This window comes from Coptis chinensis, unplaced genomic scaffold (genome assembly GCF_015680905.1).
Source record: "Coptis chinensis isolate HL-2020 unplaced genomic scaffold, ASM1568090v1 utg1029_pilon_pilon, whole genome shotgun sequence".
Taxonomy (NCBI): domain Eukaryota; kingdom Viridiplantae; phylum Streptophyta; class Magnoliopsida; order Ranunculales; family Ranunculaceae; genus Coptis; species Coptis chinensis.
In genome coordinates this window covers 236885-264582 of record NW_028238094.1, presented here as the reverse complement: position 1 = coordinate 264582, position 27698 = coordinate 236885, and the positions used below count along the sequence as shown (strand labels likewise).

General features: G+C 35.3%; 3 protein-coding genes and 1 pseudogene across 4 annotated transcripts; 3 read left to right on the top strand and 1 right to left on the bottom strand.

The window, feature by feature from the left end:
• Positions 1-670: 670 nt before the first annotated feature.
• Positions 671-6783, top strand: LOC147474262 (casein kinase 1-like protein HD16; annotated as a pseudogene). The gene is made up of 16 exons (XR_015210043.1): positions 671-811; positions 884-1508; positions 2311-2440; positions 2562-2635; positions 2720-2789; positions 2882-2937; positions 3049-3120; positions 3280-3374; positions 3482-3548; positions 3640-3769; positions 3878-4096; positions 4180-4322; positions 4886-5060; positions 5282-5372; positions 5907-6064; positions 6577-6783. The product of XR_015210043.1 is annotated as a casein kinase 1-like protein HD16 (transcript).
• Positions 6784-10638: 3855 nt separating this feature from the next.
• On the top strand, positions 10639-12762 carry EDA3 (DnaJ/Hsp40 cysteine-rich domain superfamily protein). The gene is made up of 5 exons (XM_086586397.1): positions 10639-10801; positions 11327-11418; positions 11609-11774; positions 12112-12204; positions 12470-12762. Exons 1-5 carry the CDS (start codon positions 10654-10656, stop codon positions 12598-12600), a joined length of 630 nt encoding a protein of 209 aa, XP_086442523.1. The 5' UTR covers positions 10639-10653; the 3' UTR covers positions 12601-12762.
• Positions 12763-13181: 419 nt separating this feature from the next.
• LOC147474260 (Cation efflux family protein) lies at positions 13182-17316 on the bottom strand. The gene is made up of 7 exons (XM_086586396.1): positions 16760-17316; positions 16005-16246; positions 15657-15855; positions 14549-14727; positions 14315-14465; positions 13728-13861; positions 13182-13543 (listed from the first exon to the last, which is right to left on the bottom strand). Exons 1-7 carry the CDS (start codon positions 16971-16973, stop codon positions 13364-13366), a joined length of 1299 nt encoding a protein of 432 aa, XP_086442522.1. The 5' UTR covers positions 16974-17316; the 3' UTR covers positions 13182-13363.
• Positions 17317-20815: 3499 nt separating this feature from the next.
• On the top strand, positions 20816-25280 carry LOC147474259 (peroxisome biogenesis factor 10-like). Its single transcript, XM_086586461.1, has 11 exons — positions 20816-21121; positions 21267-21298; positions 21803-21892; positions 22079-22173; positions 22468-22672; positions 22817-22886; positions 23056-23134; positions 23730-23863; positions 24593-24693; positions 24885-24976; positions 25083-25280. The coding sequence occupies exons 1-11, from the start codon at positions 20938-20940 to the stop codon at positions 25183-25185; spliced, it is 1185 nt and encodes a 394-aa protein (XP_086442587.1). The 5' UTR covers positions 20816-20937; the 3' UTR covers positions 25186-25280.
• Positions 25281-27698: the final 2418 nt, after the last annotated feature.

Here is a 27698-nt window from a genome sequence, read left to right as displayed (position 1 = left end):
GATACATATCAATAAATTAGAGATCGATATTTTGCTATATCATGACATTTTGTACCAAAGCCCAAAATATAACAATTTTATTTAATATATATATTATATATTTTAAATAAAGATAAATTATATATCAAAATATATCTACAATATATATATCCATCGAATTTAAAATATATTTTTTTTATAAAACAATATCAAATATCTCGGAAAAGAAAATTCGATATAAAACTTTATATCGCCGATATAATCAATATATCCGATGATTTACAATATATATCGGTTGATTTTTTCCTAAAAACTATTTTTTAATATAAATCCGATCCAACATTTTCTAATATATTTCCAATATTATATGTCCGATATATCTGGGAAAATATTTTGATATTTTAAATAGTTTGGAATGATCACAAAAAAAAAAGAATATATCCAATATATTCAATATATATCGGTTTTTGGGTACACCGATATATTGATCGATATCCATATTTTGGGCCTTGTTTTGTACTATGATTTTATGATTTAGAGTACATATAATGTGTGATTAACACCGTTTTCTATTTTATCTATTAATTATATTTTGAATTTTTAACAAATTAAATTAAAACAAAACATATTTCCAAAAAAAAATACACAAAAGGACAAATTTTATAGACCGTGTCAGTAAGAAAGGAAGTTTCTTTACCACCAAAGTAAGAACTTGTTTTGTTGGGTTTAAAAAACAAAAAAAAGAGTTGAATCCTCTTTTCTCTTCCATTATTACTACAGTAGTCGGTGGACTCTTTTCTCTCTCACACATCAATCCCTCAAAACCAACCAGGTATACTTCTCTCTCCCACTATAAGATCTATCTCATCATTTCAATTTCTAATCAAAGTTTTGTTTTTTATAGTGAGTAGAATAATTGGTTGTGATGGGGGGCTTAAAATTTTGTTGAGAAAGATAATGGTTGGTTTAAAATCAGGACTAGTTTTGGATTGTATGGGTAAAGAATGCCTGAACTGCGTAGTGGAGTACGTAAAGGTCGTGCTCAAATTCTAGATCAACAGCCACGTAAGCAGCCCAAGGGTCGAGGAGGGGCCGGGGCCGGGGCCGGGGCCGTTGCGGCGAAGAATAAGAAGCCACTAGTTTTAGTTAGTAATTGTGTTAGAACTAGAGCTGCAATTGCTAAAGAGACAGCTGCAGCGAAAGCGAAAGGGAAAGGGAAAGGGGTAGTTGGAATTGAGATTAAGAAGAATAAGAAGAAGAGTTGTGGAAAGAAGAAGATTAGTGGTGTGAGAATTAGGACTAGATTGGCTACTGCTGCTAAGGCTGCTACTGTTATTGTGATTTCTGAGGAGGAGGAGGAGGAGGAGGAGGAGGAGAGTGAATTGCGTGGTTGGATTGGAGAAGGCGGTGTTGGGAGTGATACTAATTCAAGGGAAAAGGTCATGGCGGCGGAAGATAGTGGTGGTTTGAGTGCTAATAAAGCTGCTGGGCAAGAAGAAGAAGGCAATACTGCTCCTTTTCCTGACAAGGTAATCTATGTTTGCCATTTACATTCAAGTGTTTGCTTAGCTGTAGCTTGGCAATTTTTGCCATATTGACATTGATGCTGGAACATGCTTAATGTGTTTTTTATAACCTGCAATTGGATGATTGATGTGGAAATAACTAAATTCTCTATGACTTTTATTACCTTGGTTAGCTAATTTGGAACTATATATGTGCTATCTGATAAGTCGTTTAGCTGTTGAAGATTTAAGACCAGTTCATGAGAATGGATATATAATACTAAAGTGGAAATCGTGGTAGAAATGAAATTCAAAAAGCAAAATTTAGTAGCTCTTGAATATAGTCAGTAGCCAATGTTTGGGTCTCTAAAGTCGTTCATATCAATATATTACATTGCTCCTCTGTGTGTTAAAGGAAATTAGAGGGATTCCTTTTGATCACAATGTGTTTAGACGGACTTCTATTTTTCATTTTGAGTTTGTGAAGTAGGGTTTGGTTTTGTGGTGGCCTTTGTGCTTGTATTGTTTTATTCCTCACTTTCAGAGAGAGATAGAGCGAATTCTAAATAATGAAATGTAACAATTTGTTACATCTTGGTCTGTTCAAAGTGCTGCATGGTATTGTAAAATATGTCAACTCTGTAGTGTATGGTTTCTGATTAGGTATTTAGGTCAACATTGAATGTTGTCAGCTCTCAGCTGTTTTACATTTTGTCATCATTATAATATCTATCCAAGTTAATTGCATCTTCTATATCAACGTGTCAAGAATATGAAGAATATGAATTTGTACTGAACTCTCTACTTTTATTTGTGTTTTTTACAGGTTCAGGTTGGAGGATCACCCTTGTATAAGGTTGAGAAGAAGTTGGGCTAAGGGTGGTTTCGGCCAAGTATTTGTTGGTCGTCGTGCTTCAGGTGGGAATGAGAGAGGGGTTGGTGCTGCGGCCATGGAGGTGATTCTAAGCTTCATAATTTTTTTACAAACCAAGCAACATATTCTGCCGCTGGATGTTATGGTCTTTAAAGTTAGTCATTCATTCTGTAGTTTTCATTAATCGTTGCATCTTGTAACAGGTGGCTTTGAAATTTGAGCATAGAACCAGCAAGGGCTGTAACTATGGTCCTCCATACGAGTGGCAAGTGTACAAGTATGTTTAATGGTCATTTTTGTGAATTCTATAATTTCTTCTCCATCTCCAGCTTTGTCTAAATTTATGTGGTTTTTTCCGTAGCACTCTTGGTGGCAGTCACGGGGTACCCAAGGTGCATTACAAAGGCAGGCAGGGTGACTACTATGTAATGGTATGCATTCACATTCATATTGTTGTTGCTCTCTTTCTTTCTCAGAGGCTGGTGAAACCTATATACATGAGTTTTATTCTACATATCTGCAGGTTATGGACATGCTTGGTCCTAGCTTATGGGATGCATGGAACTCCGCCGGGCAAGCGTATGAATCTTCCATTCATTTATCTTATCATGTTGTTGTTGTTGTTGTTGTTGTTGGTGGGGGTGTTTACCTTAGCTTGTTGTTGCCTTAGTTTATTCTGTGGATTTGCAGGATGTCCTCGGAAATGGTAGCATGTATTGCGGTTGAATCCATATCAATTTTGGAGAAGATGCACTCTAGAGGGTAACTATTGCTGTCACAACTTCAATTTGAAGTTTGAACTATTTTGGTTTCGTTTTATTACTACTAATACGTGTTGCAGTATTAATTTATTATTGTAATTATTATTCCTGGTATCAATAATTTTTCATCTAATGTAAAACCATATCTGTTGAAAATTAGGTACGTTCATGGGGATGTAAAGCCGGAAAATTTTCTTCTAGGTCAGCCGGCTACATCTCAGGAAAAGAAGTTGTTCCTTGTTGACCTTGGACTAGGTGGGCAAGCAAAATATCCATTAGCCAGGACATAAGTTCCTTCAGTGTCTTTAATTATTATTTTCCATTTCTTTCATGATTCTAATTGCTTCTCAATGATGTGGCAGCAACAAAATGGAGAGACGGTGCTACTGGGCAGCATGTTGAATATGATCAACGCCCTGACGTGTTCAGGTATTTGGCATTTCTCATATTTCAATATGTGATGATTTATGGATGCGAACCTGTAATTATTATCTGACCATTTTTATATTACCTGCTGTAGAGGAACCGTGCGATATGCTAGTGTTCATGCCCACCTGGGAAGAACAGCCAGTAGAAGAGATGATCTAGAGTCTCTTGCATATACACTCATCTTTCTTCATCGAGGCAGGTTACCATGGCAGGGGTATCAGGTATACCTATTTTCTGCCTATCATAGGCGCGTATTACTTCGCTTCGAGGATAGATGTCATCAACTCATTGTACAACATATAATATTCAAATATTTTTCCTTATGCCAGGGTGACAATAAATCATTCCTAGTTTGCAAGAAAAAAATGGCCACCGCCCCTGATATGTTGTGTTGCTTCTGTCCTCCACCCTTCAAGCAATTTCTCGAGATTGTGGTTAACATGAAATTTGACGAGGAGCCCAACTATTCCAAGCTGATATCACTGTTTGAGACTTTGATAGGACCAAACCCAGCTATAAGGCCAATAAATACTGATGGTGCTCAAAAGGTTGGATTCTACTTATATATGGTTTTGTATGAGTACATGGCTTTTCTAGATTTCCATATGTAACTTACATGAAAACTTGGCAGATTATCTATCAAGTTGGTCAAAAGCGGGGTAGGTTGACTGCTGAGGAAGAAGATGATGGACAACCAAAAAAGAAGGTCCGTTTAGGGGTTCCGGCTAACCAGTGGATTTCAGTTTACAATGCTAGAATGCCTATGAAACAGAGGTATTATTATGTATCTTCATAGCACTTTTAATTTTTTTAATTTTTGACAACTTGTAAGAGTGTGAATACATTGTTCTGGATGATTTGGTACTTGAAATGCTACGACTTGGGAAATGATTTGACGTTTCTGGATTCTGCTACTTCATTTTTTCGTACATATTTTTTAATTTGAAAATACTGCTAGTTCTTGCAAAATAAAATGCTTTGGGTGACTCTGCAGTAATATTTATTGTCCTGTAATGCACTACAGGCGTGTAGTTTTTAGGGTCTCCCCTTTTTAACTTTTTTTTTTTTTTTTTTTTTTTTTTTTTTTTTTTCCATTCTTTTTAATTTTTAAAATTTTATCTTCTATATGTGTTTTGTAGAAGTACTGCTCTTTGTTCTTAGTTTCTGCCATATGAATGCTTCTATCAACCCTGGAGAGATTTTGATATCCTTATTGTTCATAATAGTCAAGTGTAGGGATTTCCCCCATATTTATTTAGTCAAAACTACTTTAATCAGTAAACCTATCTTCTTTGTTGTAATTTGCCTATTTAAAATCTCCCGTCTTTGCCACATAGGTACCACTATAATGTAGCCGATGGAAGATTGGCACAACACGTTGAGAGAGGAAATGAAGATGGGCTACTTATAAGTTGTGTGGCATCCTGCTCCAATCTTTGGGCACTCATTATGGATGCTGGCACTTGTTTCACATCTCAAGTTTATGAGTTGTCGCCTCACTTCCTTCACAAGGTATGAATTCATTGCAATGTCAATAGTGTTGTGGCTGAGTACAATTAAAAATTAAGAGATTTTTTGACAGTCACATTATGAGGCGAATTCCTTACTGCCCTACGTGAATGACATGTCTTGGTTTAGACAATATGAACTCCAAACTATTCATACAACTCATATTAAGTTCATCTTAGAAGTTGATTATATTGTTAACAGTCTTGATGATTCAAATTCCTTAGGAATGGATTATGGAACAATGGGAGAAGAATTATTACATCAGTTCGATTGCTGGATCTAACAACGGAAGCTCACTTGTGGTCATGTCAAAAGGTTAGTCAGATGCATAGTTCTTTTAAATAACATTGAGTTATGGAGTTTATGGTTAACTTTCTTAGTAATTTAAAATAGTAGTATAAGTTAACTTTTGTAGTACCTAGAGATAATTGTTGAATATAGTAATGATCCCCCAAAGTATGAAGTACGATAAAAAGCAAAATATAGGGGAAAGGAAGAACGTCTTGGATGGTACATAAGTACATTGTTATTTACATGATACAAATGTTTGTTCATGCTTAAGATGATAGTTCACCCTGAGTTTGAAAGTTTGATGCTTTGGTCGGTGTTCAGAAAATTTTGACTTTCATCTTCCCTTTCCACTCTATTAGAAACAGCCTGATATTAATCTGAACAGATGTATTTCTTAAGGCATGGTAATTGTAATTCATTGTAAGATTAGCACTTTTACATATTATTGGACTAGTCCTTTTACTAAAGGTTACATAGCGCTGACTATATTTTTTGGACTTTGATTGCTAGCATTTGTCTTTCGTTCCTAAATCTTTGAGTCATTTAAAATATTTTCAGGAACTCAATACACACAACAATCTTACAAAGTCAGCGATGCTTTTCCCTTCAAGTGGATTAACAAGAAGTGGAGAGAAGGATTTCATGTGACTTCAATGGCCACCGCTGGAACTCGATGGGGTGTAGTTATGTCTCGGAATGCAGGCTTTAGTGAACAGGTTAACTTCCAATCTTATTCATAACACATACTTTGTATTTTACATATTCTGAACTTTCTATGCAGATCATGAATATTTCAATGTTGGAATATTAAAAGAAAGATCTATGATGTTTAACTATTAGCTTCTATTTTGCAGTCTTGACTTCAAAATTAGTTGTGACGTTTTTTGGGTCGTGCCTACAAGATTTTGTAACCTACTTAGGGCTTCTTAGTTTTTTTTATAACAATAACACTTTTCAGCTTTAATCATTTAAAACTATTCTTGGGCTTACTTTCAGCAGAAAAAGCTTTACCAAACATGTCATAATCGTAACTGGGATGGTCCATTTAAAATATTCTGTCCACTTTTTTCTGTTTCTGCAGCTCAACACTTAGGTATTTAGTTGGTTGATGCTCTAGAACTGTATCTGAAGTCAAATACTCAATTTTCAGTCTAGATGACAACTTGTAAAAAAACTTCACCTCACTCATACGTATAATGATTGTTTATTTTATGTCATGTCTCTGCAGGTTGTTGAACTCGATTTTCTGTATCCAAGCGAGGGCATACATAAACGTTGGGATAACGGTTACCGTATAACATCCACAGCTGCTACTTATGATCAAGCAGCCCTTATCTTGAGTGTACCCAAGCGAAAACTTAGTGATGAGACTCAGGAGACCTTGCGTACATCTGCATTTCCAAGCACTCATGTTAAGGTGAATAATCTAATCTGAGTTGGTCCGTACTTATAAAAGATATACTGAAATATGCTGAAACCTGTTTGACGTTCAATTCTGATTATATAAGAGTTGGTAAATAAATAATTGATGCAAAATCTCCAGATGACAGTAGAATAAAAACTGAAACTGGAGGGGCCCTTGAATACAATTGTTGTGCTTATAAAACTATAATGGACATCATGAATTATTTAAAGAAATAGATGGAAAAAAAACTGTTTTCGCTCTATATTTGACAATTGATCAAGTGTCCCTTGGCTTGTCCAGGAAAAATGGGCAAAGAATCTGTATCTTGCTTCAGTATGCTATGGACGTACTGTGTCTTGAGTGTTGAAAAATGGTGTCCCACCACCAGCTCGCTGTGACAGTTGAGGCCATGGAACTGCAGTTGCGCAATTGTAAGTTCGCTGTATGTGCTAGAAGAGGCAGGATTGCCTGTTCCATTTTTTTATATATCACATGTTCTTTGTATATTTTTTAAGAAAACGCTGGTAAAATAGACTACTTGAGTTGATGGGAAATTTGTTCTCCCATGTACTGATGCAATGTTATATACCATGTAAGCTTTAACTTAATTATTGGTCTGTAGGAATGTGTCTTCTGTCATCAGCAAGTGTTGGTTATCTTTAAATCTAGTACTCAGGCCTTGAGACGACAACAATTTTCACTTAGGTGTGCTGCATGGGGGTGCTAAACTCATTGAACGTATCTCGAGTTAATATAAATTGTTGGTGATCTTTAAAGTGCGAAGCACCAAATTTACTTGACCCACCACCTTATTTAGTTACGCAGTTCCAGATGTTTTAACAGGAATTGTGTGTAAATATCTGAATTACTGAGACTTTTTTCCACCTGCAGAAGCTTTCATGAAGGATTCTTCAAAAATTAGTTTCCCATGCACTTATATGTTTTCCCATCAAAATTTATCTGCGATCCTCTTCTCATGAAATGAATATTTTGAGAGCAAATCATACCCCAAATCAACTAATAGCGAAGCTTTCGCAAAATATACTCCAAGCACGCGCAAACACAACAGCAGAGGTTAGAATTACTAGTCTAACTCAGTTTTGTGATGGGAAAAAGAAGTGGGCCGTTTTATCAGAGATCAGTTTGAAATCCAATCCCATTATTGTTAACGGACTACCTAATTGTTTGGTTTTGGACTGGTAATTAAGTAATCTATTCATTATTGCTACTTTGTTTTGCAGTTTATGATTTCGAATTCTACGCTTTTGTTTCTTTCCATTTAAAAGAAGAGGCAAAGGTATATGGTAATTAAGTAATCTATTCTACGCTTTTGTTTCTTTCCATTTTTGTTGGATGAGGTAGTGCGTTTTTATTAGAGAAGAAGGGGATGCATGTAGAATCAGATTAAACAAGTTAAATTATTTCATGGTATTGAGTTAGATAAGAATCAAATGAATTTGAACAGGAATTTGGAGTTTTGGACTATTTTTTTTCACTTATTTAGAACATCTCCAATAGGGGGTGTAAACCGTATAGAGTGAAAAGTTTACACCCCAACTGTCAAAAAAACTCTATCCAATGTGGGTGAATTTCCTATCTCCGCTATTAGTTGATAAATAGTCCGGGCGACACTATCTATTTCTAAAGTTATAATTTGAAAATTTTAAATTCAGACGACACTTGAAATGATCCGAGTTTAAAATTGAACTTTTTTATACTTGGAGTAGATATTTATGGACTATACAATAATTTGTAATTGGAGTTGTAAAATCCTAATGTCACGCATATGTGGAGGTGTAATCCCCCATTGGAGATGTCCTTAGTGGGTTTTTGACATGGGGAATTTTCTTAATCAAAAATTTGGTTTGTCATCAAGTTCATAATACGAAAGGGAGAGAGAGAGAGGAAAATGAGGGTTTACAATGATTGACGTCGAAACAATGAAATAACGATTGATTAATCCTATGATCTTTTAGGCGACAAACAATTGTTTTTTGTTCCCCTAGCGCAACATCACTTGCTTTGGTACTGTGGTATTTTTGTGACACTGGGATAATTATTTTCTTATTCTCTGATTGGTTTTGAGCACTTGTATTATGTTTTTGAAAACTGATTTCATCTGTTTTGATTTGTTTGGAGACGACGAGAAGTTGCTGGCTCTTGCCAAGTTCATGCCTTCTGCTGTTTCTGTGGGTAGGAGTGTAGGACTCCTTCACGGTATATTGAGCATTATCTGAAACTTCTTGGTGAACATCCTGATTTCTTTGATACGAATGAGGAAGAAATGCTTTCTGAAGCCAAGGCTAGGTTGGCCAACATGCACCAGCAGGAGAAGAATAGGGATTAGAAATGGTGAAGACCAATGGAGAAAATGTCCTCGATTAATTAATACGCAACCTGATTTCTTTGATATTGATGATGAAGAAATGCTTGCTGAAGCTAAGGCTAGGTTGGGAAACAGCAGGATAAGAAGAGCGAGTGGAATAGCTATATATATGAACAAACGGTATGTAGAAGCTCGGAGGCTCCATGCAAGGCTGAAGGCTGAAATAAAGAAGAAATGCTTGGTGAACTAAGGCCAAGTTGGCCAACACAAGGGGCTAGGAGGTCGCTTCTTTGCTTAAAATAAGGGAGTAGAAGGCAGTTGAAAACTTGAAATTATATTGTTGAAACAAACTTAAGTTTCTACTCTATAGTGACTAGTGACTAGGATTCAATATTCTTAATGTTTGCAACTTTTTTTTTGTGTTTCCAGTTAGGGTTAGATGTATAAGAGCATTTTTAATGGTGACACCAATTGAATACCAAACACCAAATTTTTGAAAATTTGGTAAAAATCATCTTTAGTAGAGAGACCAAATAAAAAACACACCTAACCAAACATCATTGGGCTCCAATTTGGTAACGGCCCAACACCACGTGGGATTTCTCACCAAATGTATAGTCCCCCTCAAATAAAAAACAAATAAAAACACTAATCCTCCAATAGCTAAATCAAATTTTGGTTCCCCATTGATTTTCAATATTTTTTTTTCCATCAGAGAATCTTGAATAAAAGACATATCAAATTTTGGTTCCCCAAGATAAATCAAATTGTAGTAAGGTTTGGCTTAATAAAAAACACATCATTTGTTATATACTTATATATCAAAATTTTGAAAAGTTGATATCTCTAAACTAAAGATGTTTGGTGTTTGTTTGGTCTGGACCGAATAAAAATTGAAAATTTCGAATCTTTTTGAGGTAATACAAGTATCGTCCAAAACACAATTTTGAGGCAGTTGCCCAGCTTGATAATCAGTTTTAATTGCTTTTGTGCTGAAGTATATATATATGTCCCATTAATCCTCACTCCTGAAAACTTACTATATATTATCACTTCATTCTAGCTTAAAAATTGTGGATGAAACAAAACGTTGGGCAAACCAAATGTATGATGATTTTAACTTCAGGCAATTGAATTTAACTTCAAAAAAATAGTGGCTAACTAGTTGTTGTGATCATCGTTTATTTTGGACAACAACGAGATGTTGATTCCCGTGCAAGTGTGTGTGTGTTTTTTTTTCAAAATGGGTTTTTTTTTTTTGGATGAAATATTTCATTTTCCCAAGTCATTCATTATGATTTTTTCGATTTTTTTAAAAATTTCAAGCGAAGATGATTTCATTCGCGTGGAGAGTTTTTTCGATTTTTACGTCCAGACGGAATCTAACATCCCATCCGAGATTTTTTTTTTCACCTTTATATTGGGCAGCTTCATCTTGCTTTTCACTAAAACAGTGATAAAAGGGGGAAAACTGCCTAGTAACATGTTGGAAAATTTGACTCGCACTGGGAATGCTCTCATACAAAAACTTAGCAACTATTCCAGGTGGGACCCAGAATTTGCAAAACAGTATCATGAACTCCCTCCCATCACATAAGAGTGCTTCATTTATACTTGGAGATAAACCTCAGAGACAGAGAGAGATGGCTTCCCAACTCTCTTCTCTTAATGCTTCATCCATGTCTTGTAACCTCACTCTCACCACCAGTACCAAAAGAGCCAGTAAGTGTTGGTTTTATTTTCCTTTCTTTTCCATTCACTGCTTCTTTATCTTTTACTATCCAACTATCCTGCTGCCTTCAAAACTCTGACACCTTACTTGTAGATTTTGAGCTGTCATAAGAGATTAAGATTGATATTATAAACCTCATTGCTAATTGGTATATTTACTATTAATTTCCATGTCCAAGGACACTTGTTACCAATTTACGACCATGAAATGTGCCATTGTTGGATACTTGGCTCCCTTTTTTAACTGTATATATTCAGAGGTGAGTGGAGGCCAAATTCAGGTGGTTGTATAAATGTAGTTCATAAATAAAAAAGTACACAACTAGACTCACTCACACAGTCTCTTTGCAAGGTTACGTTTAACACATTATATGCTTGCCAATATTAATAGTTGGATGGCAAACTTTATTTTCTATGCCGTATCAATTGTGCTACAGTTTGTTATAATATTCTCTGTAGATCAGAGTTGGAGTTTTTTTGCACCTTGTGACCAACTCCTCATTTCTATTGAAACAGCCAACTCAAAGGTGGTTGGGCTCCATGTTCGATCCAGTTTGGAAGAAGAGAGCTGCAGTAAAGATGATCCCCAAAACTCGTTACAGATAAAGGTTTGTTTGATTGTTATCTGTTTCTGATTATATTTCGCGTTTTTTTTTGTGCAACTCTCTTACTGTCAAAGGAAAAGGATGTGTGTTAAACGATAGGGAGAAGTCACTTTTAGTGTATTTTCTTACATTATCATCTCTGCTTTCAAATATCTCTAATGACATTATGTAAACATTGTTTTTCTTAACTCAGGGAGCTCAAGTATCTGTCTCACGGCGGTCGTGTCTTACATGTCTATGCTCAACTATTGCTTTGATAAGTAATTCTGGCACTTCAACTTCTATATCTAAGGCAGCTGCAATGGAAGGACTTGACAGACCTGGCTGTAGAAACTGTGGGGGTAGTGGTGCCATAATCTGTAAGCATACGATATAATTACTACTTTCTGTTCTTGTTCATTTTCTTTAGCTTGCAGTATATGTATGGCAATTTATTGGGTAACTCTGCACCATTCTAGTAGAGTGCTTAGAAAAATTCTTTTTTTTTTTTTACTAGCAGGCTTTCACTTAATCACTTTAACTACTACTTTTGTTAAGTTTTTGGTTTATCCAGTGTTGTGGATTAAGCTTGCAAACTTTAAATTGATCATTTATGAACTTGGCATTCTTTGGCCAGGAAGGTGCAGACTTACAGTTGTATAGTTCTGGGAATACCACTGACATGTACTCTGGTTCCTAACATTTTTGTACATTCAGGTGACATGTGTGGTGGTACAGGAAAATGGAAGGCTCTCAATAGAAAACGAGCAAAAGATGTTTATGAGTTCACGGAGTGCCCAAATTGTTACGGTATTACCTTTTCTCTTCTGGAGAACTTGTATGTAGTATGTATGTTTGTCATGAGTGTAGTTGTGTAGACCTTTCAGTAAAATTTTAATCGTATAAGTCTATTCTTCATGTATGGTTGCTGGTATAAATTTCTAGGCATATATATATTGCACTTTTGTTCTCTTTCCTTTGGAGCTGTTTCATACCTTAATTTACTTTGACCCATGGAAACTGGAGTCCTCAAGATGCTAAGGTAACTCAGTGACATCTTTCTTTCTTGATGCAGGTAGGGGGAAACTTGTTTGTCCAGTTTGTCTAGGGACTGGTTTACCCAATAACAAGGGTCTCTTACGAAGGCCTGATGCTAAGGAGTTGCTTGATAAGATGTATAACGGCCGGCTGTTACCTGGATCATAAGTTGATCATTTATCATACACCATTTTTGCTTATTGGACCTGTAGAAGTGATTATACTGTCTTCACTTGATTTTAGTATCTGTATTAATATAGTTGTATTTAGATATTGAGGAATCTTATCCATTACAGATGAAGAGTAATTCAAGTTTGCTGTTAAAAGTTCTGGGTAAGAATTTGATGCATTTTATATATGCATTACAGATGAAAGAGTAGTCAAGTTTTCTGTTAAAAGTTGAATTTGAATTTCTCTGAAGGTGGTAGTACACTTTACTTTTGCAGTTTTGCCCCCAAAAGAAAAAAATAGGAGTCACTTTTGCTTCCATGATTTAAGCTTGTTGGTTGCATCAAGCATCTTCATGTGGGCTGATACTGTTATCATTTATAGATTCTTAGATACTGACATAACTAGCAGCAAGATTTGTCATAGTTTAATTCTTCGATGAAAGCGCAGTATCACACACCCAACCGCAGTGTAGAAAGTTTAGGCATCTTCTTGTGCAAGAGGCTTATTACTATGTGTAACAACTAACAAGCGAGAGAAAGTGGGTCTTCCATATGTACACAAGAATTGATGAGAGAAGATTTTTCTTTTCAACAAACGATTTCATATTCCTGTGGATATCAATGGAAATGAAACTACATTACGAACTCTTTTATTCAAACCTTTCCTTACACAAGCTAGCCCGCCAACAACTTGATTGTTTATACACTCACTCTCCTTGTATCTTTGTTTAAACAAAAAAACACTCTGCATTGGTCCAGATTTATGGCTGACTGTTAGGTAACCTCTGAAGAATAGAATGTTCTGGCTTATGGTCGCATTCATAATCAAGATGAACGAATGCTCGTTCTACTTCGGGGAGTTCCTCGATTTTTATCTGCAATGACTCGCCAATTGCATGGGCTTGTTTTAATGGCAATTCTTCTGGTAGCTCAATGTCAACCTGTAAAAGTAACATGAGTCAACATTTTTCTTTTCACTAAATTTGATAGAGTATGAGGGGTGCAAAAACTTTAAAAAATCAAACATAATAAGCACTGAAACAATAGGTTGTTACTCCTAATAACTATTAACTAAACATGCTCGACAGTTACTAATATCAGTAACAAACTTCCTAATTCACAAACCTCCACAAAGTAGAGAACCCCAAAGGTGTAGGCCCGTACTGTGTCAATGCGCTTAATTTGAGGATGATGATTTATGACAAGATATGTCAATTTCTGCAAGACTTCAGGAGGAGCTGATTGTCCTACCAGTGAAACTGCATGAACAAAAAGTTGGCCTTATGGACAATGAAAAGGAGCAGATTGAAATAAACAGTTGAATAAACATTGCCAGAAGATTCTAAATTGTCAATTTCCTGTTTCTTCAAATGGAGATCAAAATTTGTTTCGTGATGTGTATGTGATACCAACAACAAAAATTATTCTTAGCATGACACTAAGGAGAAAAGAGGAGGGGGAACAAGACTAGTTTTGGAGGTCAACAAGAGGAGGAGCGAGGCAATACGTGCCTGGCGCTATAGATAAAAAAAAAAAACTAACTGCATGTGGCTTAGTCGGACAAAGGAAGTTTGGACTATCTCTTATTTGCTTATCTTAATAGCAGAGCAAGGATATTGTTTCTCAATCAAACGATTAGAGGGGGAACAAAAAAGAAAACAACTAGGGCAAAAAACAACTGGGGGAGAACATGAGTTGAGGAAAACACGAGCCTGCATTTTCAAAAACAGTCCCAGACCAATTTGCTATTGTGTAAACAGCAAGAACAATGGCTCCAACAGGGTCAATCCACCAGTAGAACATATCACCAAGCACAGCAGCAATTAATCCTACTACATTTGTTACCACGTCAAAGAAGTGATCCTGGACAACATCGTAGAGCTGAAGTCAATTTTCTCATAAGAAATTTATACAGCACATGATTAAAAGAAAAAGATTACACACACCTTTGCATATGCACGGACAATTTTGTTTCCTGAACTTCTGCAGTATAACCAAAGAATGAGTTTTACCACAGTGGCAGACAACATGATCACATACAACCAGATCAACTGTGCTGAATCCATTTTTTCAGAAGGGTTATCCTGGATCAATTGTTCAACGGCTTGGATTAGCACCTGAAATCCTAGACAAAAGTAAGAGACCAGATGTCAGTTCATAAGATTTCAGCTACAATGTCAAGATATGGTTATTGTAACAAAACAGGATATGGAATAAGAGATTTTTTTTTTAAAGCTTCTAAATCCTTGATATTGGACTTTGCCCCAAGATTGCTGTGCTCACAAGGTCTAAATTGAACTCTTACTCTTATAATCAAGGTTCAGTCATTCAAATTCAATATAGTGATCGACTGTGCAAATATGACAATAATGACATAATGCAGATCCATAGGTGTATTTCTAACTGTGTTGGCTAAAGCACTAAAACCATAAGCATTTCTGCTTCATTGTACAAAGTAGTAAGGTCCATATGATAACTCCAAAAGTTGGGTCCATCAATGATAAACCAAATTCACAAGACATTCTCTTTTTGTTCTTCATTAACCATGTCGACTAAGTTCGACATAGTCAAGACTCAAGTCCAGTCATGTCTTGTTGTCATCGGAGGACTATGGCCACCCTTTGTTTGACCAGCTTGTCTTCTGGCTAAGATTGGGGGTCCTTGGACAACCTCTAAACCAAAGCATTTCAAAGTTGTGTAGATTGGGGGTCCTTGTATTAGCACCAAGACCAACAATAAGCCAATAACCACATATACTTTTAATTAAGACCTATGGGAGTAAGCATAGATTCTGTTATCCACATGTGAGATAATAATTAATGGTATAAATGTTTTCTGAAACTATACACATGTTTGCTTCATATGCTGCAAACACTGGCTCAAATTTGTTAAACTTCATGAATTCCTCTAAGATCCACCTCAACAACATATAAAGGTATGTCAATTGTGAGTTTGAACATTGAAACACAATGAAGTTACTTTTATTTTATCAGCAAAACACAACTAGGATACTTGGCCAAATTAGTACAGTTAAGATAGGGTTTGAATATTTACCAAGAGTAGCCATGATAGCAGCAAAGATGATGATACCCACTGGTTGAACCCGCAGCTTCCCTATAGGATATTTGTAAATATTTATATTTTTCATTTGCAAATGTGTGAACCACAGAATGCCACCAGCCATGAGATCCAGTAAAGAATCCAATGTTGAAGCAGCAATCGCCAAGGATCCACTCCTTACAGTAGCATAGATCTGCAGTCCGTTAAAAATTCAGTTCAGTCATTAGTAAATGACAGAAACGCAAAAATTTATAATAACTGAAATATACAAGTTAAGGATACTTAGTAATCTTAGAGATATGCTACCAATTAATTACACTATAGGAAAGGTGCAGCAATCACCTTGAACACTAGCAATAGAATATTTGCATAGTTAGAGATTCTCATGGCTCGTTCATGCTGGGTTTCTTCTTTATCGTCATGCTTGGCTTGTTCTTCACGGTCATGCTTGGCTTGTTCTTCACGTTCATGCCGGGCTTCTTCAGATTCCTGCTCCTCATTGATTCCGTTAGTTGATACTAGAGAATCTACCTCCTCAAAAGATTTAAGTGTGGCAAATTGTTTTTCATAATACTCCTTTTCCCCTGTCAAGAGCATGAGCTTTAAAAATTAAACAGAGTAGATAATAAGTTCACAATCTTTGACTACTAATCTTAGTATGGCCTTCATAATAAGAAGATCATCTTCTTCGCCAGTCTCAATTAGGAACATTTATACAATATATAGCATGTATAATGATTCTCATTCTGGTCCACAAACTTCTTTCCTGTGACCACTTTAGTTTTAAGTACAATCATGATTCACTAGTATAAAAACAAGAGAAAGGCAAAGAAACAACTCTTTCAAGAGTTCTATCGACACCACCACCCCAAGAGAAAACAAGATTGCATCTTGGATCCACTTCAAGCTCTCTTTATTCAGCTAATATTACATTTTGAACAAATATAAATCCACCTATTTTCATTATCTTAATAACCTCTTCAGAAAAAAAGTATTCCTTTTCCATAAAGTATCAAAAAGTAACAACATACAACTTTTCATAACAGACATGCAAACAAAACATATGTTCAGATGTCTAAAATATGAAAAGTTATTACCTTCAATCAACCCTTTGGTTTTTGAGAGATCAATGCTAAAGGGGTTCTCAGGATCAAGCTTAGATTTAACCTTGTGAGGCAAATTAGACAAAAACTCCCCTCTAAGATTATCAACTGAATTACGACAAAAGTTCACTTGCCCCTTCCTCTCTTCTTCTTCTTCCCCTGCCACCAACAATGGCTGTCTCACTTCTTCTTCTCCACCATGCTCCATTTCTCCCCTTCTCTCTCTCTCTCTCTCTTGTGTGTATCTGAGTTTGAATATAGTTTTAATAAAACTTTGAGTCTGGGCCTATTATGATGATTATGAACATGACATGTGTTGGGAATTGGAACTGAATGGGTTAACTATGGGTGTCAATGACTCATTTTAACTGTTGTCCAAGGTTGGAAATATTTGTTGATTTGATAGTTGGTGTCTTTTACTTTCATTCTAAAAATTTGTATAGAACATCTGACGTGGGATTTCATTAATGATTGGTAAATATTTGGAAATCTAGTGGGTGATCGTACTTAATAAATATCCACTTATGGAATTTAATTATGGTAAATGTCTCACGTTGTCTTCTGTGTCTGCATGCATTTATATATGTCTTCTCATTTTCAGTACCTTATTCAATGCTCTTTGGCAATATGCATTATTTGGCAGAGTCCTCAATCACAGTTAATGTGTATATCTTTTTGAAACGCCCATATATATATGTTGTACATATTTCATAACAAACCCACCGAATATAATAGACAAAATCCTTTACTACAACTGAAGGTCCATATGTTATATGGACAAAATATATCTAATATAAGATATGCTTTATCTAATAAAGGATTTGGACCGAGGCTTTATAAGGGGTCTCAAAAGGAAACCAGAGAGTTAATAAAAAAGAAAAACCGTACCTTTGTGTTTGGTTGATGAGCCGCAAGTTATATAGAGGATTGTTTGGCTGATTTGTTTGTTCTCCATTACTCTTCTCACATATGTATTTAGAGTTGTGATTAATTGTGATGCTATTTTGAGATGAATAAAATTCCCAAACCAAAATCCAAATTGATTAAAGTTGTTTCTGCGAAAGAGTTGTGCTTACCATGCAGTGGCGTAGATGTTTTCCAATGATTGGGTTTACTCGTTAAAAAAATTTTGTGTCTTGTCTCATTTTATTTTTATTATTCTTATCAAAATTGAGGTAGATATTTTCCAATGATTGGGTTTACTACGTTAAAAAAATTCTCTGTGTCTTGTCTCGTTTTATTTTTATTACTCTTATCAAAATTGAGGTCTAGGCGTCTAGCTCTAGGCTGCCTTCTATCACCTTGCACATCAAGTGCTAAAACTTAGAGTATTTTTTATTACTCTTATCAAAATTGAGGTCTAGGCATCTAGCTCTAGGCTGCCTTCTATCACCTTGCACATCAAGTGCTAAAACTTATAGTATTTCCAATGCAGTTGACTATTATTCACATTTTTTTTTTTTTTTTTCATTTTTTTGATAAAAAGCAAAGTGAAACTGCCCAATATAAAAGTGAATATTAATAGTTAGATTCCATCAGTAAAAATCGAAAAAACAGACAAAATAAAACATTTTGTATGAAATTTAAAAAAAAAAAAAAAAAAAAAAAATAAAAAAAATCATACGAGATGGAATGAAACATTTCATCTGAAAAAAAAAAAAAAAAAAAAAAAAAACACACACACACACAAGACGGAATCCAAGTATTATATGCACAGCAAAAAAAATACGACTTGCAATTAGTAATTAAAAAGTCAATGGTAATTGGTTCTAATTAATATATACTTGAAAATTCGTGTCCAACACTACAACCATGAGTCCATGATAGCAACAGCCTCCCACTTTATAGAAGATTCATTATAAAATTGTTTGTCGGGACATATCTTGGATTCCATAACCTGCGTGCCTTTTGGAGGTAGGTGCTTGAATGGGTCATGTATATATATTTTTTCTTTAGATGATAGTTGAATGGGTCATGTGTTTTAGTCTTAGGAAGCAAGTGAAAGGCATGGATAGGCTCTCATACAAATGTGAATAGAATATATATCATACAATGTCAATGCTTCGATTATATATATATATATATATATATATATATATATATATATTGTGTACCAAACTACCAACTCAAGGGACAGTGTACAAACTTCGGGAATTAAGAAATAGAGTAGGTAATATTTTTTAAAATTAAGGATGGTGAATATTAGTAATTAGTACCTAGAAATTTAATTATCATGGCAAAAGTGAACGAGTAATACACAGCCCAAGGTATTGCCGAATCCACAAATCCATACTGCGTGCTGGACTTTGACCCTCAAGGCATATAATACCAATGATAATAATAGTAATAACAATAATGCGTGATTTGATGTTGATATAGACGATGACAAAGAGTATCGTCGTTGATATTATAAAACCCACTACTGTTCTTATAAAACGTTAAATCATCCTAATTTTGCTTCATTATTACCAAGTTACAAAACTGACTACCTCTTTGATCATAGTTAGAAAATAGATTTTTCAAGAATACTAGTAGATGTTGGGTGTGATCGCTCACTGTATGGTTGAGATTACACAAGGCGCTCGCGCCATTGGATTTGCCTTAGGTAAGGGGTGCACGCTGACATTAGGGGCTGCGCAAAGACATGAGTACTAGTGGATTGTTCACAAAGGGCGGACGCCCTCAAATATGCTAAAGAGAGGGGTGCACAGTTAGAATTATGGTTTTTCACAGATAAACCGAGATGATTTGGAATTTCGTTTTACACCAAAATTTTGGAATTATATATTCATAAAGTTAGAGTTTTTTACCCATAAGTTATAGTAAAAAACCAATTTTGAGAACAATATAAAATCCTTTTAAATAAATAAAACTTGTAAGGCGATATTAGTTATGAGAGATCTAGTAAGTTTGGAGAGACTTGAGAGCAATGATTGTAATATTCTTTTTCACACTTATAAAAAGATTTGCTCTTGTGAAAGTAGGCATGATTGATTGTGGTTGTTGGTTGTAGTAAAACTTTTTGATTTTTCGATTGGAGCTTGGAGTGGAGAAGAGAGAAATATAGGTATTGGTGAGAAATTAGAGAGAGGGAGAGATGGGTTTTGGCATAGGAGAGAGTGAAGTCGTGAAGACAAATTACAATTGGCCCAATTTTCCAAACCCAACTCAAGAGGTTTGTTCCGCTCACGGATAACAAATTTTAAAATTAAGATACACATATGGGTTTCTTGGTTTCTAAATCTGTAACAGCAATAATCTAATGAGGAAGAAGAAAGATTTAGAGTCAAGTGATATCCAGTGCACATCTTATGGTGTCATGTAAATCATGCAGGGCTGCATGCATAGTGGGCATATACACAACTGGTGTGCAACTCACTAAATTTCACTTCCACATTCAACCACGTTGGTTCATGCTATTTTGATATGGTAACATCAATGTTCTAATAAACGCTAAGCGGTAGTTGGGCGGTGGGAGAACGCCTAGGCCTTCTAGGCTAGACGGGCTAGGCGCTAGGCGGGTTTTTTCCTAATATATATAGTAATACACACATATACTACAAGAAATGAATAAAATCATTTATCATAACTCAAAAAATAAACACAAACAAAGATACTTATTACAAAAATATATTATAGTTGATAAATATTAACTTCATATAAAAACATACTCTTTGTTATAGTGGCATATAATTTATATTAGACTTAAGTTTTTTAAACTCGTTCAAATCTTAAGCCTACACGGGTCTTTATATTTCGGCATTTAATCATTAAAAAAAAAAACTTGACTAGGCCGCCTAGAGGCCACCTAGCCGGTCCACCGATTTTTGAAACGACTAGGGCCGAGGCGAGTCGGTTGGGCACCGCCTAGCCAGTCGCTTAGACCGATTTTTAGAACAGTCGTAATAGATCGAAACCCACACGCAGCCCAAAGGACATGGTCAGGGCTTATGGCTCTCAAACAAGCCCAATAAGCTCGACTCTCTAAGCCCAACTCTTAAATGTTCCAAATATAAAAAGTCCCAGCCCAGCCCAACTTTTATCCTCAGCAAAAGAACAGCAAAAGAACATGCCGGGGAGAGAGAGAGGTCGTCTGTTTTGTTGAAGTGAATTGAAACGTTAAAAAAGAGACTGCACCTAAAAATACTTATTGGGAGATTGAGCTAGTAGCAATGGGAAGACATGGTCATGAAGATGTATTACATGCCTCCACTTCTTCCTCATCCTCAAATCCACCAGAAGGAAGGAGATTTCCTCTAGCTGCACAACCAGAAGTCATGAGAGCTGCCGAGAAAGATGACCAATACGCGTCTTACATCTACGACGCTTGTCGTGACGCCTTTCGCCATATATTCGGTTGGAATTTGAATTCTTTAGAATTTCTATTTGAACTGATGTTGAAATTATGTTTCTTTATGTTTTATAAGTGTTAACTAACCAATTACAATGGCTTAACTTTATTACTTCATTAACTCTGTGCACTGCTTATTCAACATTTCAGGTACACGTGTTTCTGTAGCATACCAGAATGAGGTTAGCCTTTTAAACCCTTACAGTGCATTGTGATTCTTTTGCATTTATAGTAGTGCTTAGTATTGGAAAAAGGTTTGCAGGACAGTTTTGGTTAGAAAAGTGTTTCAATTTGCTTCCATAGTATCGTGGTACAAATTGACATTGTTTGAAGCTAGGTTACATTGACACGCCGTATCGGACACGGATACGAATTGTCGGACACGGCAAAATATCAAAATTTGAGGTAAATTATATACAATATGTGTCCGACACGGACACGTGGATACGTATCCAACACGGATTTATTTCAAAATATGGCGTGTCCATGTAACCTAGGTTTGAAGAAAACTGGCCCTGCTTCTAGAATGCTAGAAATATTTCATTGGATTTGACCTTTACTTCATGCCCTGATTTGCCGGGGTTGATTTGTTCCGCTTCTCGTTGAGAGCTGCATGTGATACTCAAATTCGTGTTACAGACATTGCATACTGGTATTGTTGTTTGATGTACTTCATTTTCTTGCAGACAAAATTATTAGGTCAGATGCTTTATTATGTTATAACAACTGGTTCAGGACAGCAAACACTTGGAGAAGAATACTGTGATATAACTCAGGTACATAGTCTGAATTTCATACTATCTGTATCTGAGTTTTACCATTCATTTGCTGTTGAAATTAAGAAAAATTACCATTTTTTTTTAATTCCTCTATCTAAGCGTGTGTCTTAAAACCTGCTTCGAGTAAGGGTGTGTTTTCCTAGCAATTGAACTTTATTTTTATGTTTGTAATTGATTTGGCAGGTTGCAGGTCCTTATGGGCTTCCTCCTACACCAGCAAGGCGTGCTCTTTTCATTATATACCATACTGCAGTTCCATATCTTGCAGAAAGAATCAGGTCATTTTATCTATTTGATCTTTACACTTACCAAGGGTTATGACCTAAGCCATAATATATCCAGTAATTGGGTCTTATGATTATATTCATGGCGTAAAGGGCAACTTAGTGCACCATTTTGCCCATAAAAAGTCATATCCTTAAATCAGTTCCCAATGTTGAAACTGTACTAAAAAATTCACACCACTAGTTTAGGCACATCTCTACTGTATGATTTTTTGTTTTTTTGTTACCACAAGGATATTGACTTTATTGTTTTAATGTGAGAAAACCTGAAATATTTGTGTGCATCAGTTCTCGAGTGGCTGCACGTGGGATCATTCTTTCTGATTCACACTCTAATAATCTCTATGGTGACAATACTGATGTACGGAATCAAGTTCTTGGTAGCACTGGGAGGCTATCTTCGTCTTCATCAAGCATACGTGTCTCAGCCTTTTCAAGGTTGAAGCAGAAAATTTATGGAGTATGGTTGTTTGTGGTGCAGAAATGGCCTACTGTATGTTAGTTCTCTCTTTCCTTGTTCTCTTTTGTCAATTCTGGCACATCTTCTAACGCTTGCTAACTACAAGGATTCTGGCTCAGTTGAATTTATTTCGCAGACCTACTTTTTGATTGGCTGATTATTGAGATGATTGTTTAGGTACTTCCGTTTGCTCGTGAGAGCTTACAATTGGTTCTCCGTACCAACCTCATGTTTTTTTACTTTGAAGGTATGTGAAGGAGTCTTGGGTTGGAAAAAATGTTTTAGATGTATGTAGGGAGAAGCCCGAACTAAGTGTTATGAAATAGGTTCACATTGACCCTAATTAGTTGGTGATTTCTTATATTGGAATCTTAATTTTGTGGGCCTAACCATAGTATCTCGTATATACAATGCAGGTCTGTACTACCATATATCAAAACGTGCTGCAGGTATTCGTTATGTGTTCATTGGGAAGCCTTTGAACCAACGGCCGAGGTATAGCGCTATAAAATTTGGATCCTGGACATTTTATATCTGAATATTTGTATATCTTAAGCTTGTAAGACATTTCATTATATTTCAGTCTCTTTTGATTGGTGATCGTATAAAGTTTTCTTAACAATTAAAAAATAAAATAAAAAGTGTCTCACTGACAATATGAATCGTAAGTATTCTGACTGATGTTGAAGTGTTTAGTGATTATCAATCTAGTACTCCTCTAGACCGTTATTTATTTGATGATTAGCTTTTTTAAGTCTCGCTTGTATACTTGTGACCTCTTATCAATGTCTAGAGAACTTGGATTTTATTCTTACTGTTTTTTCTTTTGCAGAATGCTTAGTCTATAGTTCACTTGAAAAATGTAATAAGCTCATAGTTCACTTGATAACTAAACCAGTTGTGCTATTAGGGCTCCTAAAGTAATCCACTCCAGCTCATCTCCCCCTCTGCTGCAGTAAAGTTACACAATTTGGAGTTGTTTAAACGTATATAGAAGACTAAAACTGGAATAATCTAAGGCACTTTGACAAGCTATCCTTTTGTTTGCACAGGAAAAATTGTTTAAGCTTTCTATTGGTGTTTGAAACAGATATCAATTACTCGGAGTTTTCCTCTTAATTCAGCTATGTATCATCACTGCTGAAGGTCTGCGTCGGAGCAATTTATCTTCTATTGCCAGTTCAGTTCATCAGTCATCGCTTGGAGCCCACCAAACATCAGGAGGTTTTAAATCTTTGATTCTTTCCTTAATTATTGTCGCATATGGTCTGTTCATATCTCAGACGTAATTGTACATGGCAGCATGACATTTTTGGTGTTGTCAATGTCAAAAACACAATTTCAGTGTTGTGCTCCAGTGTGCATCTTTAACAAATCTATTGGTCTTCCCATTATTAAATCATTTTGACAAGTTCTCACTTTATCTACCGAAGAGAAATGTATATAATGTTAGTCATGCATGAAACTTTAGGAATATAAATTGTAAATTAGGATATGAAAGGGATGAATATGTGTAGTTCTACCAATATGTTTTTAGTTCACTCTTAGAAAGAAAGTTTTGTTGGAGCAACTAATTTCCTTGAAAGCTGGAGTGTTAAGCTGCAATGAATGTTCTGGAGAAAGTTCATGAAAATCACTTAATGAAGTGCATACATTCTTTTAGTTTGGGAATCCAGGATGCTTCCCGTTCTCTTTTTTTTTTTATTTTTTTTATTGGTAAGCCTGTTTTTAAATGAGATTAGTAATTCTTTAATGCTGGCGGGGTTTGAGCCCAGACCTCTGGTATCATCACCCAAAGGTTTTACCGACTTTGCTAGTCTTCCTCAAGTATTTTGACTATTTTCAATTATCAAGGTCGCTATTAATAGTGAGTGCATTTCTATCAAGCAGCAGTGTGGCTATTAGCATCCCTCTCTTTTTAACCAGTTTCTCTCCTACATTTGTTGCTTGCAGTACGAGGATTACCCGTTTTAAATGAGGAAGGTAACTTGATTAGCACTGATACTGCTCTTGAGAAAGGCAGTTGGGCCTCTGACCCAACAAGTGTTTCGGAGGTACAATATCTTCTCCTAAATAATTTTTTCCATTGTTGTATTATGCTTTCTAGTCTGTGTTCCAACCGCTGTGTTGAGGTTGTATTCATGTAGTTGTGTTCGAGTTTAGTATTTGTCATTTTTAAACCTGAAACGTTCACTACTCGTAGCTTGGGAATCTGAGTCTTGCATTTGCTGTGTACTGGTTTCAGAGTCGAGGAACAGGTGGGATCAGCAAATGTACCCTCTGTTTGAGTACAAGGGAACATCCAACAGCTACAACCTGTGGTCATGTCTTCTGCTGGTACATTGTTCTGGCCCTTCAAAATACCTATGCAACGCTGTCAACTTGTGCTGTGTGTGGTATTTATTATCTTTTCCTTAACGTTTGGTGCTTGCAATACTTGCAGGAACTGCATTATGGAATGGTGCAACGAAAAACCTGAGTGCCCTCTTTGTCGTACTCCCGTAACTCACTCGAGCTTAGTTTGTATATATCATTCAGACTTCTGATACCATCAGATGGTCATCTGTCTGTATAACTTCTGATGGTTACCAAGTTAGTTGTATTAGTCCATAATAAGCAATAAGATCCATCGTACTTTATATTTTGTAGTGTTTAAGTAAATTACGGTTACAGTTGTTTGTACTGCAGTCTTGCATAAAGTAGTCCAACGTCACATTGTTGTCAGTTGGGAATACATACCATCCAGAGTGACCTCAGGTGTTCTTTATTTCGTCCAATAGACAAATTTTATTTTGGGACACTATCGTATGAAGCCTTCACAGTGAGATCTTGCATGAACAGGAAGCTAAATGAATTACGCTAAACACTCATGTTAGCTATGTTCAGTGTATGTGCATAGTATGACACGCTTTCACCTCACTCGTTACAAACAATAAAAAAACAAAAAACATTAAACCAACTCATAATTAAAAAACCCAAATTTTTTTCTATATCTAAAAAAAACAAATAAAAATTTCTGTCAAATAACAAAATCACTCACAATACCCGAGAACCCAACTCTTTATAAAACTATTTGACTATACTTACTCTACTTAAACCAACTAACAATTAAAAAACCCAAACTCTTATTTATATCTAAAAAAATAAATAAAAATTATCTGCCAAAATAACAAAATCACTCACAATCCCCGAGAACCCAACTCCTTATTAAACTATTTCACAATATTTACCCCACTCCCACTCGTTACAAACAATTAGAAAAAACAAAAAACATTAAACCAACTCACAATTAAAAAATATAAACTTTTATATATATCTAAAAAAACAAATAAAACTCCTCTACCAAATAACAAAATCACTCTCAATCTCCGATAACCCAACTCCTTATTAAAAATTTTGCAATATTTACCCAACTCATTACAAACAATTAAAAAAAAACACTAAACCAACTCACAATTAAAAAACCCTAACTTTTATCTATATTTAAAAAAATAAATAAAACTCTTCTCCCAAATAACAAAATCATTAACAATCTCCGAGAACCCAATTCCTTATTAAACTCTTTCATAATATTTACCCCACTCGTTAAAAAAAAAAAAAAAAAAATCCCAACTCACCATTAAAAAACCCAAACTTTTATCTACATCTAAAAAAACAAATAAAACTCATATGCCAAATAACAAAATCACTCACAGTCCCCAATAATCCAACTCCTTATTAAACTCTTTGGCAATATTTACCACACTTTCACTCCTTACAAACAATTAAAAAAAACAAAAAATACTAAACAAACTCACAATTAAAAAATCCAAACTTTTATCTATATCTAAAAAAACAAATCAAACTTTTCTGCCAAATAACAAAATCACTCACAATTCCCGAGAGCCCAACTCCTTATTAAACTATTTGGCAATACATACCACACTCATTACAAACAATTAAAAAAACAAAAAACATTAAACTAACTCACAATTAAAAAACCCAAACTTTTATCTATGTCTTAAAAAAGAAATAAAACTCTTATGTCAAATAATAAAATTAGGGCTAGAAGTATCACTTCAACAACTGGCATAATAACTGATGTCAGTCATAAAACTGTAGGTAGGTTTAGAGGGTCTCGTGTCACCATGTTGTGGGTGGGGACCAGCCCGAGCATGAAGCGAGGGGCCCTGTGGTGCGCTCTAGGCTCACCCTGAGTTTTGGTATAAAAAGTGATTAGTCTTGGTAAAACTGAGAATTTCCCTTTCCTTGCAGGCTTGAGCATACTATTAGTCTTTGTATTGTCAATTTTGCGTCTCTAGTTAGATATGTTAAGGGTCTAAAAGTAATTTCGTCATTTATTAGTTAGCATTTGAAAACACGGCACATAAGTTATCACACATACACTTCAACTGAATATGGTACTTGATGGTGTGCTTCTGTAAGTTTGTTCAACATAGACAATTAGATAGTACACCTTAATTATAGAAATTGTTAATTAACAAAACAAACAACCTAATGAACTATTCTTTGCAATTCATGATCTTGTTTACTCCTATGAAGTTTAGTAGGTTTGAGTTATGACTATTCTTTCACATTAAAAAAATTCGTTACCTGAACTATAAATGATTTTGATTTTGAAAATTTGACAAAATAAAATAATAATTGTATGTTTGCATTTTAAATAAAGCAATAAACTAACAAATATTACACTAAAAAGAAAAGCAATAAAAACACGTGTACACTCTAATTGAGTTGTGCTGAAAATTTGTAGTGCTAATCGGCTCACCTTGGGGTAAACTCCTGGCTCCGCAACTGGGCCCAGCGGTTGCAAGAATAACAACGTGTCAGAATTTAATTCCATTTTTTAGGGGTTAGAGTCCCGTTGGAATTAAAAAAAAAAAAAAACAAATTGGGTTAGATCTGTTCTAAAACCCGAATTTACTGTGAAATGATAATAATATTGCATTTGCATATGATGCAATTGTAGAACCGATTTGGCATCAACTCAAATTGGTTGAGGAGGTAAACATATGGAGGTATTTTTGGCATCCTAAAAGATGTTTCAATATCACATATA

Bases quoted from the DNA above. Each gene is read 5' to 3' on its own strand.
- EDA3 (XM_086586397.1), top strand. From the start codon at position 10,654: ATGAACTCCCTCCCATCACATAAGAGTGCTTCATTTATACTTGGAGAT. The intron at 11,419-11,608 runs GTTTGTTTGATT...TTCTTAACTCAG, and splicing joins AAAACTCGTTACAGATAAAG to GGAGCTCAAGTATCTGTCTC. The intron at 12,205-12,469 runs GTATTACCTTTT...TTCTTGATGCAG, and splicing joins GGAGTGCCCAAATTGTTACG to GTAGGGGGAAACTTGTTTGT.
- LOC147474260 (XM_086586396.1), bottom strand. From the start codon at position 16,973: ATGGAGCATGGTGGAGAAGAAGAAGTGAGACAGCCATTGTTGGTGGCA. The intron at 13,862-14,314 runs GCTCGTGTTTTC...TTGTTCATGCAG, and splicing joins GACTGTTTTTGAAAATGCAG to TTTCACTGGTAGGACAATCA. The intron at 13,544-13,727 runs GTTTGTGAATTA...TTACTTTTACAG, and splicing joins GGGTTCTCTACTTTGTGGAG to GTTGACATTGAGCTACCAGA.
- LOC147474259 (XM_086586461.1), top strand. From the start codon at position 20,938: ATGGGAAGACATGGTCATGAAGATGTATTACATGCCTCCACTTCTTCC. The intron at 21,299-21,802 runs GTTAGCCTTTTA...ATTTTCTTGCAG, and splicing joins CTGTAGCATACCAGAATGAG to ACAAAATTATTAGGTCAGAT. The intron at 24,977-25,082 runs GTACATTGTTCT...CAATACTTGCAG, and splicing joins TGTGGTCATGTCTTCTGCTG to GAACTGCATTATGGAATGGT.